At 47.6% G+C, this 13,424-nt stretch overlaps 2 protein-coding genes across 2 annotated transcripts; one reads left to right on the top strand and one right to left on the bottom strand.

Moving 5' to 3' along the window:
* The first annotated feature begins 690 nt into the window (after window positions 1-690).
* Window positions 691-4,497, top strand: LOC109762090 (chitin-inducible gibberellin-responsive protein 2). Its single transcript, XM_020320910.4, has 2 exons — window positions 691-1,262; window positions 2,476-4,497. Exon 2 carries the CDS (start codon window positions 2,551-2,553, stop codon window positions 4,216-4,218), a length of 1,668 nt encoding a protein of 555 aa, XP_020176499.1. The 5' UTR covers window positions 691-1,262; window positions 2,476-2,550; the 3' UTR covers window positions 4,219-4,497.
* Window positions 4,498-5,111: 614 nt separating this feature from the next.
* Window positions 5,112-12,908, bottom strand: LOC109762092 (WRKY transcription factor SUSIBA2). Its single transcript, XM_020320912.4, has 6 exons — window positions 12,406-12,908; window positions 11,183-11,353; window positions 10,101-10,641; window positions 9,482-9,647; window positions 9,221-9,379; window positions 5,112-6,048 (listed from the first exon to the last, which is right to left on the bottom strand). Exons 1-6 carry the CDS (start codon window positions 12,637-12,639, stop codon window positions 5,475-5,477), a joined length of 1,845 nt encoding a protein of 614 aa, XP_020176501.1. The 5' UTR covers window positions 12,640-12,908; the 3' UTR covers window positions 5,112-5,474.
* Between the last annotated feature and the right edge of the window lie 516 nt (window positions 12,909-13,424).

Here is a 13,424-nt window from a genome sequence, read left to right as displayed (position 1 = left end):
CATGGACCCACCATGCGATCTTGGAGTTAAAAAGGAAGGAAAAGGTCGCTGGACGCTAAAGGATCGGTTGTCAAAAGCGAGAAAGGCGGTACGTGGATGATAATTTCCCGGGGACAGACATGAGAAACGATGCCACTGAAACAGGAAATGATGAAAACCGCAGCGTGACTAGGACCTCCCGGCTTTTTCATATCTGTGTAGACGCGGAATATCTAGCACGTACTGGTCATGTGGTGGAAAAGCTAGGATAAGCATGCGTAAATCTTCTTCGACGGAACGGAACGGATTGTAGATGCTCCGCGCGTGTGGAAGAGGTAGAAAGAGAGCTCCTCAAAACCATGAGCTCGCTTCGCTTGTTTCTAAATATTCAATGCGTGTTCAGCACCGGCATATAACATGCATACATTCGCACATACATGTGTTGAGACGAAGGAGACACGGTGAAAAGTGGTAGGAAGGCGACGGAGGCGTGCTGGGAGCAGGCTGCTAGTTATCGTCCCGTTGTTTAGTTCACCTTTTGGCGAGTGTCAGCTGGCAATTTGATGGCACGGAGCGAAAAATACCTATTGAAAATACACCTTGACGAAGCATCGTCAAATCCCTCCCAGCAGCACGTGATGATCTCTCCTTGCACGACGACGGCGACAGTCGCTACGACAAGTATACCGTCGTCATCCCGGCGCATCACACACAGCACAGTTATCCCGACTCCCGAGCAAGCAAGCAAATACCTGGCGCTGGAGCCTCGTGCAGTCCCACGGTCCAACCTCCATCCAGTCCGCAGTCCAGCCGCGAAGCGCGTCAAGTATTCGACGCACGACGCACGAGTGCGGGTGAGCGAGCAGCAGTGGGGGCGCTGCTGAGATATTTGATCCATCCCCGTGCACGGTGCGCGCCACGCACGCAGCCGCGGTCTGAACGCCCAGGCCGGGCCCCGACCCCGACCCCGCCCGCGCGTCACGCCTCACGACGGCACAAACCGCGGACGACGCGTCCCCGCGCGGCCCCGGGTAGAAATAGCAACGGCCACCCGGAGGATCCACTAGCCCCCCCTACAGGAAACAACATCGCACTCCCCACACCACAGCCCCAGAGCCACCAACACCCACCTCCTCGCTTCTCTTTCTCTTCCCCTCTCCCTCCCTTCGCGATCTCTCTTCCCCCGGCGCTAGCTTTTCGCCATCGCCGCACGAATCCTCCTCGCCTCGACTTCAGCTCAAGGGTTCGACGGAGCGCCACCGGCCGGAGCTACCTGCGTAGAGGTATTTCCCTTCCTCGTTCCTCCGCTCTCGCCTGCCTTCTTTGTAGCAGCTAGGAAGGAAGCTAGGTCAGTTTTGAGCTTCATGAGCGCTTGAAGAAAATGAAGGCAGATGCTAGGCTAGGCCATGACCTGCCCTTGCTCGTTCCGGCTCACGGTTAGCTAGGGCGCTCTTGATGTTTGGTCGCGACCAGTGGTTTCCCGTGAATCGACGCTCAGCTCGTTAATTTCCGTGTGAGATCGGCAGTCGCGCAAGCGAGAAAGAAGCTGCTTCCGTAGTTTTTTTTCTTTGTTTGTTTTGGGGTACGTAGTACTTTTTGTGCGACAGTAGGCGTATTTTGCTTGCAAGCCTAGTCGGCGTAGACGGTAGCCGCATAGCACCCGTACGGCCTCGGTACTACTAGTAGGCCATGACCATGCTTGCGAGCTACGGGGAATTTCCTCAGACCGCGTCAAATGGTTGGTGGTAGATTAGACCTCACGATTTGTGCCTGCCAAAACAAGCAGATCCAGGGGCTTTTGACCATTGACTCGTGCGATCTTGTATATTTATTTCAGTGGATGTCAGTTAATTAATCCTGTCCCTGTGCCGGGACGGGAAAGGGAGTGTGGTTGGTTGGGCCGACGGACGGGCGGGTCAAACTGCCCGTGCAGCTGGTTTGGTGTACTGTAGGAAATTGTGATGAGGTGGGGATTACTTTACGACCCGTTGTAGTCGTCTACAGGCCTCTCTTTTGTTTGCGCGCGCTCAGGTCATACTCCTACTTTAGTAGTACGGCTGTTTTTTCTTTGCTGGGAGGCTTGGCGATGTAATCGTGACGATCTTCTTCGGTCAGCACCACTACACCATGCTCATCCGTTCACTTGCTTCTTGTTATCTGTAGGATGCCTCCCAGTAGTTGGTTCTCTGCTAGACTGCTACTGAAAGTGTTCTCTTCAGACTAACTTGATCGTCTGTTTATAGTGTATGCCTTGTATGTGATCTTCTAATTCTAGTATTATTTTCATCACTAGTAAAAGTATGGTTGCTTGTGATTGTTAGGTTCTTGTACTTTTGCATGTCTTTCTTTGGATACAGTATGTATTTAGTTCCATGTATACATTACACCAGTTCTATCTCTGTTACTGGAAGTGTATGCTTGGCTACCAGTTTTACCTTTGGAGTTAGTAACTCGGTGCCCTTTTCTTCTTACAGTCTTATTACTGTCTTGTTTCAGATTTCGTTTCACCTGGATTTCTTGGCTAGAAGATCCATGCAGTGATTAGTGTGTCAGATTCTTCACCGAACAAGGATGGCCGACACTCCAACTTCCCGGATGATCCACCCCTTCAGCAACATGCAGAGGCAGAACCCGAAGCAGTTCCAGTTCCAGTACTCCGACAACCCACAGCATCCCTGCCGCCCTTACCAGCCATCTCCAGACACCCATGTTGTGCCACAGCATCACTACAGCCTCAAGTCCCACTCATCAGACGCTAGCTATGAGAACCAGGTTGCTCAGATGAAGCACACTCTGGACTCCTCGGCCGCAGCCGGCTGCATGAGGCATGACTCGCCCTCCAGCCATAGCTTCACTCCTCCGTCCATCGGGAGCGGCAGCGGCAGCCCGTCGTCTCACGACGACAGCCACTCCGACTCCACCAACGGGTCTCCCGTGAGTGCTTCATGCGTCACTGTGACGACCGAGGATCCGAACGACCTGAAGCAGAAGCTCAAGGACCTTGAGGCTGAAATGCTTGGGCCGGACGCAGAGACAGTTAACAGCCTCGAGAGCTCCGTGGCGAAGCAGCTTTCGCTGGAGCCGGAGAAGTGGGCGCAGATGATGGACTTTCCCAGGGGCGACCTGAAGGAGCTGCTGCTTGCCTGCGCCAGAGCTGTGGAGGAGAAGAACATGTACGCGGTGGATGTGATGGTGCCGGAGCTGAGGAAGATGGTTTCGGTCTCCGGCACGCCGCTGGAGAGGCTGGGAGCCTACATGGTGGAAGGGCTGGTGGCCAGGCTTGCCTCCTCCGGCCACTCCATCTACAAGGCCTTGAGGTGCAAGGAGCCCAAGAGCTCCGACCTGCTCTCCTACATGCATTTCCTCTACGAGGCCTGCCCCTACTTCAAGTTCGGCTACATGTCGGCCAACGGCGCGATCGCTGAGGCCGTCAAGGGGGAGGACAGGATCCACATAATCGACTTCCACATCGCTCAGGGAGCTCAGTGGATCTCCCTCCTCCAGGCCCTCGCGGCCAGGCCCGGTGGACCGCCGACCGTGAGGATCACCGGCATCGATGACACGGTGTCGGCCTACGCGCGAGGCGGCGGGCTGGACCTTGTTGGGAGGAGGCTGTCGCACATTGCCGGGCTCTGCAAGGTTCCATTTGAGTTCCACTCGGTCGCCATGGCCGGCGAAGAGGTGGAAGAGGGGCACCTCGGGGTCGTCCCCGGGGAGGCTCTGACGGTGAACTTCACCCTGGAGCTGCACCACATCCCGGACGAGACGGTGAGCACGGCGAACCACCGGGACCGGATCCTGCGGCTGGTGAAGGGCCTGAGGCCTAGGGTGCTGACCCTGGTGGAGCAGGAGTCCAACACCAACACGGCGCCGTTCCCGCAGAGGTTCGCGGAGACGCTGGAGTACTACACGGCCATCTTCGAGTCCATCGACCTGACGCTGCCGAGGGACGACAGGGAGCGGGTGAACATGGAGCAGCACTGCCTGGCGAGGGAGGTGGTGAACCTGATCGCGTGCGAGGGCGCGGAGCGGGTGGAGCGGCACGAGGTGTTCGGCAAGTGGAAGGCGCGCCTCACCATGGCCGGCTTCAGGCCGTCGCCGCTCAGCTCGCTGGTGAACGCCACCATCAGCACGCTGCTGCAGAGCTACTCGGAGAACTACAAGCTCGCCGAGAGGGACGGGGCGCTCTACCTCGGCTGGAAGAGCAAGCCCCTCGTCGTCTCCTCCGCATGGCACTAGTGTTGTGGTGTTGCTGCTTTGTGACCTCGCTGCTCGTAGACGAATCTAGATGCATGCTTTGTTGGACTCTAGGGTGATGCTGCTGCTGTGGAGAAGAATAGCTCCCAAGTAACCTGCTGTTGTAATGCCGAACTTAGGTCTTAGGCCTGAATAAGGCTGATGAGATGTAGTGGTACAAGTTGGAGGGCTACAGTATATGTTTCCGTCTAATCTTAATGTAATTGCATTTAATTATGTCTCAATCAGCACTGCCTCGTAACCAAAGATGATTTGAGATAATGGGTATTGGTGCCTTTGGAGATTTCTTTTTCGTTTTTTGAGGAAGACGATTTTATTAATTTTCGAACATGGTAACATCATCCACCAGGCTAGATATACAAAATAATAGTCGGAGGATCTCCCGTTGAGAAAAATTCCTCGCTAAGAGCACACACTCTTCGTAAATTGCCGAAGATTTGGTCGTTGAAGAAACATGCATAGCCTAAACCACTTCCATACATCCGAATTAATTATGATATTCTCGCATCCAACCTGTCTTGCAAGGATTAGACCATCCTTGAAAGTTCTAGCTTTTGAAGTAGGTGCCGCATTTACGTGATCTATTCTACTGTTACTCGCCGCAAAACAAAATGCCCACGGTCATCTCTGATCAGTACTCCAGTAGCACCAATCTCTTCCTGAAGGCTGAAGGCAGCAACAATATTCAATTTAACATAACTCTCAGGAGGTTTCGACCACCCATGCTTCTTGGTGCACTTCTGGTTGTCCATGCCCTTTTTGTAGGGTTGGAACTTGTAAGCGAGTAGTACAAAGTAAACCCAATCAAAAATGATTGAGATGTAAGCACAGAGACTAAGCTATCGTTGTACGAGCATCCATAAATAACAGTGGTCTTAACGGGAAAAGAAAATTACCATGATCTATATTTATGTCAATATTCCAGTACAGAAGATAAGACAGTTCACAAAACCAAATTCTCATAATCTAATTAATTAATCATATTAGGTTCGCTGTACAACGAATGTAGGGCTGCAGCGCTACATACAGCAGGGGCTTTTTTCCGCACTTAAAAAGACACATGCGCATTTGCTGCAGTCCCCCAGGTATAGCTTATAGCTTACTTGCCTCCGGCTGAACTGACTTGTAACCGATACACAATTAAGAATCTTGCTGAAGAGATTGTCGTTACAAAAGCATTGTTTGTAATATATGATTCATGGAGCTATAAGCATTTGTAGACACTCTCATCATTCCTCTCATGGACCCATGACCAAGTTCCCAGCACCGCTATAGCATAGGTTAGCTGAATGGTCCATCGGTGTGGCTCTGAAAGTAAACCCTTCGTTACCTTTCTCTTCTCTGGAACCATACATGCGGCCAGCAGAGTTTCCTTGTACCGTTGGCACTGCCATTGATGATGGATGTCTCATGTTGCCGTACATCGAAGCCATGGATTGCATCTGATACTGCATCTGATCAGGACCTGAAGACTGCATTTGGTTTGTGGCGTCGCTGTGGTTCGGGCTGATCCCAACACCAAGGTCAAGACTGACGGTGTCGGTTTCAGCCGCTTGAGAATATTGGTTGGTGAAGTTCCTGGCTTCACATGCTCTCATCATGCCCCCAATGCTGCTGGGCATATTGCTGTTGATCTGATGCACGACATTCTTCATGGGAGGTGCAGACATCTCATGGGTTGCATTCCTCGCAGCAGGGACTTCATGGTTATGTTTTCCTTCATACGTTGTTATCACTGATTTAGGATCATGCGATGCTCTCTCAACATGCTTCCTCACAGGGCATCCTGTGCTTGTGCATTTGTAGTAACTCCTGCAATCAAATATATAAGAGTGCAATGGCTCACATAACAAACTGAGTAGCTAACTGAGTAGCTGCTAGCTACATACAAATCCATTCACAAGGTGATACAAATTAAGGTCGCGGTGCGATCCATGTGGTTCACTTTTCGAAACATCAATCACCAGAATCAATCAAGCCCTTAAAAGCCTGACTCCCATAATTATCATACAAAAAAAAAATGCATGCTCATGTGGCTCATTATTACTTGGTGCTGTATGTTATGGTTCATTATTACTTGGTGCTGTATGTTATGGTTCATTATTACTTGGTGCTGCCAGCGTGTGGTCAGGTTGAATGAGTGTAGCAGTGATTAACCACAGTGGTTGAACTGCTTTTTTTACTAGAAAAATTGCTGCCTACCTGTCCTAAAAGAAAAAGGCTGGAACATTTAATGCTCATAGCTTTGTTTTTAAGAAGATATGCATTCGAATGATCCCATCTTATTTGTTATAGAGGACTAGCATAATGTCTGTGTGTTATTAGGCAACCACAAAAATGGTTACAGTTGTACTCCCTCTGTAAAGAAATATAGAGCGTTTAGATCACTATGCAGAGGGAGTATTAGATTAGTAGCAGTATACAACAACCAATGCACTTGCTAAGCATAACACCATAAAAGGTAATACACCAAAACTATAAATGGATACTGGGAGGCCGGAGGACACGAATTGGGAAGGAGGGAGCGCCAGCCAGCGACTGGCTGGCTTGTGTTGCAGTGGAAAAAGAAGTGTACGCTCGTGCACTTGTAAAGTATTTTCTCATTCAAAAAATATTAGTAAGGCGGTGGCTTGCTGGTTTGACTGAGCTATGTGTAGCAGGAGGTGTGGGGTCCATAATTGCATTATATTACTGTTTTGTTTATCATTCATTTTCTTTTTTTGCCTGATGGGTCCTGGATGGATGAGAGAAATTGGGCTGGAGTGGTGGGAGTGAACTCACCACTATCACCACTAACTCCAATTTATAAGATAAATAAAATAGAATAAAAAAGTATATGAGTACATATAGAACATCGATCCTTCGTGAAAGATCTACGCTTGTAGGAATCCTTGCTGAGCCACATTCTTTTACTGGAACAAGTGGGAGTTGTGGCACCATTTGCATTTGATCGAGTATGTTACAAGGTGAGCTTTTTGGAGTTCGGACCTGCATTATGGGTACCTCTTACACTTTGTTTCCGTGTGTGATCAGCACGACCCAACCAATTAATGCTAACTCTAATTCTGCTTACGTTTTGGGACAGTTGTGCATGTAATCCAAACAGAATAATTTATTAGACAAGAAAATTGTTTGTCAATTAGTGCAAAAGTTATCCCAGACCATGAATTCATTTGCCTCTTGGAGGAGGTGCAGGGAAAGCCGATGATGCGTTGATCCGATCTGACATGTAAACTGTACGAAATCCCATTGGTGTGTTCATTAGCAAACTATAAATAAATGCGCGAAGTTAAAGCAATCTGCAAGCACAATGGCCATACAGATCACAGCACATCTATCGGACGGTGATGCATGGGTGGATATAGCCCTCGAGGGGCTAAAAAAACTGGACTACAAATTAAATGCCTCCCTTTGGTATACATGGGAATAGCATTTCATATGGCACGGTGTATCCGTACAACATTGCAATTTTAACGCACTTACAAAATGAAGTAATCCCTCCGATCCGAATTAATTGACACAGCCTCTATACAATGTCCTTTACATTGTATAGAGGCCGCGTCAATTAATTCAGATCGGAGGGAGTAGTGAAAGGCCATGGCATACAAATACATGCAAGCACACCAGTATAATCTGTTTGGTTGTCAAAGTTTCCACTGCTAATGTTTGCGAAAATTCTGGTCATGCCCGTGAATATTTGGCCAAAAAAGAACCAGGAGTTGAAGTCAAAACTTAGGCAGCAAAGCAAATGCATGACAAATACATTTTCAACACTAGCAATTCTTACGCAACCATTAGCTTCAAACCAAATATTTATGTAGCTTGTCTTTCCTCCCTCATGGAAAGGGCGTCTTTGACTAGCTAGCAACTCAAACTGCAAGGGATTATTCTAAAGCCTTACACCCCATGCATAAATAAGCTGGCTGCACATATGGACTTCGGGCCAAATATCACCCTTCCTAAAACATACACCAGCCAATCAATTGCCTTCACTTTGTATGCTTAGGGATAATATTTTATATAGTACTACCTCTGTAACTTAATATAAGACGTTTTTGCAGTTCAACGTCTTATATTTAGTTACAGAGGTAGTATAATTTAACAGTGGAGCATTGCTTTCTAGTTTTTTATCTCTGCTAATTATAGTGTTGCAGGGCTCATCGTATACACGCGTATACATGATACATCAACATAATTTTGTGTCATGACATAAATGAAATGTGTGTGTTTTTGTTTTGCATTATATGTTATATGATTCTCAATATCATATGTGCCTTTAAATGTGATCTTCACCAGAAGGGGGAAAACTCATCATATAACAAAACTAATGGACCTCTGTACCCGCCCACATAAATAATACGCCCTCCGTTCCAAAATACTTGTCGTGGTTTTAGTTCAATTTGAACTAAAGCCACGACAAGTATTTTGGAACGGAGGGGGTAGAACTGAATGGTAAAAACTATATGACAGACTAAACGCGGTCAAGCTTTGAGCGGCCTTCAAGACACATGTGCTGATTGTAGTATGGAATAGGAATTCTTCCATATCCGCATGTAATCACCAACAGTGAATCAGTGATAAAGGTGAAGTAACAGATATTTCATCCTCATCTACCACATGTCTTCACCAGATGTCCACTTATTCATTCATATAAAACCTTGAGCGTAGGTGTGAAGTAGAATACTTGTTCAATGGCCATTTTATTTCATTTCTATCAGTCTTCTACAACAAATTTATTATTAAGATATTACATTTAACCAGTATCATCTTATCACAGGCTCTCTTATGTTAGGGATAAAACTCAACACATGCATGACTCGTGACTGAGAAAGCATATAAAATACAATTATGCATAGACATGTCGCAAAATACAGAGTGCAAAAGTTCTTAGCCAGAATAGATATTTACCATTACAATGACAATCTTCTCAAGAGCCAGACAATAAAAGGATAAAAAGCAACTAATGAAGAAAATAAGTACTTACCGTGGATTGGGGTTTCCTTTGACAACTTTCTGTCCATATTTCCGCCAACGATACCCATCATCCAAGATGTCAACCTCACTTACAGTTTGAACGACAACACGGGGCTCACGGTTAGGTTTACCCATCAGAGCAGCATCAATACCTGCAGACTCCATTTTCCTGTTTTCATATTTGATAGTTGTAGACAAGAAGATTAGCACTTGACACTTGACAGGAATGATTCTTTAAAGTGTAAATTTACCAAGTCCAAACCAAGCATACCTGCGTTTCAACTCTAAATCCTCCTCCTCTGTAGCATCATCCCCAGGGTAGGGTCTTCCACCTCCAGCATCTATGTCATCATCACTAACTGAAACTGGAACAGGCTCAACCATGCCAGGCGAATTTACCGGATTAGCAAGGTTGCTAAGAGCATTGGAAGATTTATCTGCAAAACAGAATAGAAGTCTGAGATAGCGACAAAACAATGACTACAAGAAAATTAAAGCATTTCTACCACAAGCTCTCTTTTTGTGTACGGACTGGTCAATATATATCTATTGTGATGCCCACGTTCGACTCAGGGAAACTCATATGTACTAAATCAGCGACAATTAATATAGATTGGAGTGAGAACTAAATTTGAGCTTTGTAACTTTAAGGGAATCATTTCCAAGAATTTTACAACTTTGAACTAATGGTTTTTAATACTACTATATTAAGTTCATAAAAAATAGGAAGCTACTCGAGAGGAGGGAAAAGCAGCAATGGGATCCTAAAATTCAACCATAGATGTCGATACATTTTTATTTCCATACTAGATACAAGAATGCAGGATGCCAAGCTCCAAACTATAGGGACCTGATGCAGTATTTCCAAGAAATCATGACAAACATCTCACCATCAGCAGCTGCCGCACCATCATATCGTTCTTCACCCTGGTTCGAAGGAACTGCACCACCAGCTAACCTCCTATTAGGCTGGGGCTTAGGATGATTATGGCGCCCCTTATAGACAACTTCCGTGATCAGACCATCAACCGCACGCTCCAATAGCTTTTTTACTTCACAATTAGGATGTGTGCACTTGTAATAACTTCTAGGGTTTTCACTTCCCTTGACATGCTTCTGCCCATATTTGCGCCAGTTGTAGCCATCATCTGCTGACTTGTCAGCAACATTTTCAGACTGCGGCTCTTGCATGGCATTGTCAGAACTATTCATCTGCTGCGGCTCAGATGTACCAACTTCAGCAGGCATGTTGTCAGTCAAACCAACCATTCCAACAGGTTGGTTCGGAGCACTTACATTCACTGTAAGACTTGACTCGCGTGAACAGGGAGGTCTGTTTTCATTCACCATATTGCTAGATGATGAGCTGGGATTCATACTCTGATTTTGCATAGAATGCTTGTGTTTTTTTAGATCACTCATAGCAGGAGCCTGCAGTCCAAAATATGAGCATTACAAATGTTACGCGATGCAAAACAAAATATGCAAAAACAAGTCAACAGGAATTAAGAAAGAATGTGACTAACATAGCAAGCACAGATAGATCTAACTACATATGTACCATAGTTTCTCCCCAAACTGTCATTCAAAGTGCTTTCTTCAAACTCTACTATTTAAAGAAACTTCTCCAGTACATGTGAAAGACGTAATGCTACATATGGACATTGAGTTAATGAGTTCTATACTGAGATTTGCCATGCATCTGGGATAGTGTTACCTTCCTACCCTCCAAAAAAGATCAGAATAAAATAGGTAAGTTCGTACAAACATTTACAAATGATAGGCAAGATGATGAATTATGCAACAATTCAAGAACCTAGCCGGATTATGGTTATAATATGCACAATAAAGGCCAGATATATTTGTGGGGTCGTATAGAAACAAAATGCTTAAATTTTCTTTTGATGTTCTGCAAGATAAAGTACATTAATCTCTATGGGACACAGAGAAAAGAAAATTAAAGGTTGTGTACCAGTGATTGAGAAGACGAATTCAGATGAGGCTTGAATTCAAAATCCCTAGAACCCCCATCTTCATGGGCTCGAATAGACTTATCCCGTGGCGAAGGCAGTATGTCTGGATGAGCACTCTTGTGCATGATTGCAGCCATGCTCAGACTACCAGTTGTTGGTGAAGGTTCAACCTGAAAGAAATTTTTGTTAACTATTTTCGATGTCTACCACGCTTTAAGACATCTGAATACTTTACTTGTGAACGCAAAAAAGAAAGTACAACAACACTATAGGCTGCAAATTGCATATATGAAGTACATCGCCCTCTGAAATAAATGTCACTTTAATAAATATTTTTCTTTACTATAGCCTGCAGATTGCATATATGAAGTACCTCGCCCTCTGAAATAAATGCCACCTTAATAAATATTTTTCCTTAAAAGTAACAAGTTTATCAATCATTTTCTCCTATGCTTGAAAGAGGAAACATGAAGAAGAAGAAGGCCGGCAAGAACAACAGAGCAAGACAAAGAAAGTAAAAATGATGCTGCAAGTGACTAGGCCCAGCAAGCAAGGGCTATTTCAGTCTGTACGCTGCCAGCAAGAGGACTCAGGTAAACAAATACCACTTCTACAATCAATCCCGAGGAAGAATAACAACCAAATGGTCAACCCGACCACAATTACTTGGTGATTTCCTTATGAACGAGCACCATCTCTTAGCACACCACCAGTATAACCGGCCAGAGCCGAGGGGGCGTTTCCTTAGATAAGGCCCTACAGAGCCCCCGTAGAAGGAATGTCAAATGATGATTTGTTCTCGTAGCCCCCAAGTGTGTGCATAACTAACAGAATAATTCCCTGCAGACGCACAAGCAACAGCATCCACCTCACTCCACAGCAAGTAGACGGCGCGGGGACGCTCCAAAAGAAGAAACGGAGGGAAAACAAACATATCACGAAGAACGCCCGCAGAAAAGGAAGTTCCAGAAGCTTCATGGCATGGCCGGAAATGCGAAAGCGCACAGGGAAAGCGCGTTATTCCGAGGCCACGAGCCAATTCCCCGGCGCAATTGTCTCATAAACTAGAGCGCGGAGCTAATGCGCATCGGAATCCCTCCTTTTCCCCAGCTCAAATTGACCTCAGCATGACACGGACGCCGTACAACCGGCAGATCCCGCGGTAACAAGTAGTAACAGGAGGCCAGAGGCGATAGGTACAGTACAGGGAGGCGGCAATCACCTTGAAGTTAGTGAGGAGCACCGGGGAGTCTAGGAGGGCGGAGGGGCTGAAGCCGGCGGGGATGGTGAGGCAGGGCTCGCGCGAGATCGGCAGCCGCGCGGGGGACATGGCCTTGTACCTCGCGCCCGCGCCGGCGAGCGCCGCGACGCGTCGATCCGCGGGATACGGCTTCTCGGGCGAGCTCCCGGCGGCCGAGGGGAGGTCCCCGGGGCTAGGGTTCGGCGAATCGGCCATCGGCGCGGTGCGGGGCTGAGCGGAGGGGCCTGAGTGAGGAGGAAGGCGGAGGTGGTTTTGGAGGCGACGGTGAGAGGGGCAGTTTGGGGAGGGCGGGCTCGTCCGCTAGCGAAGGCGGCGTGGGGAGTGGGGCTGCGGCTCGTGTGGACTTAATTAATGGGACCAGGGGAAATGACCCTTCCGCCCCTGGATGGCGCCCGAAATTTCCCCGGTTGGGTACGCACGCGAGCTCAGAGCGGGGAGGGAAGCGGCCGTGCGTGGTGTGGTGTGATGTGAGCAACCGCGGCACGAAACCGGTGGTGGGATCCGGGGGCAGGGGGTGGCGACAGCGACCGCGGCTGGCTGCGGGGTTGGGACTTTGGAGGCACCGATGGGCTGCTTTTCTGGGTGTGGCTGCTGGGTGGGGCCGCGGGGGGCCGGTCGGCGCGTCAGGGAGGGGTGAGGGGGCGGGTTGGGGCTGCGGGTGAGGCTGGGATACTGGTGGGCAAAGTAAATGCGTGTTTTAAATTCGGCATGGGATGCCTGTCAGAGTGCCCCATGATGATCCTCTTGGCATTGAATGAGAACGACATGGTAAATCCGGGCCTGGATTTTAAAATGCCGCGGGGAGTTTCTACCGCGGTTAAATGGGTTTTATTGTTCTGCAACGACTCTTTTTGGCTACACTGTATACTACCAAATCTACGCAGGGTAGAAGAAAAGCATGGACGGCTGGCGACAGTGTAACGTGCGGATACGTTGATGAGGCGGTTGTGTATTGGGATATCTGCTATTCCTGCACCAAA

The sequence above is a fragment of the Aegilops tauschii genome, chromosome 2 (genome assembly GCF_002575655.3).
Source record: "Aegilops tauschii subsp. strangulata cultivar AL8/78 chromosome 2, Aet v6.0, whole genome shotgun sequence".
Taxonomy (NCBI): Eukaryota; Viridiplantae; Streptophyta; class Magnoliopsida; order Poales; family Poaceae; genus Aegilops; species Aegilops tauschii.
Note: the sequence above shows the minus strand (reverse complement) of the source record. Positions and strands in the feature narration are given on the sequence as shown.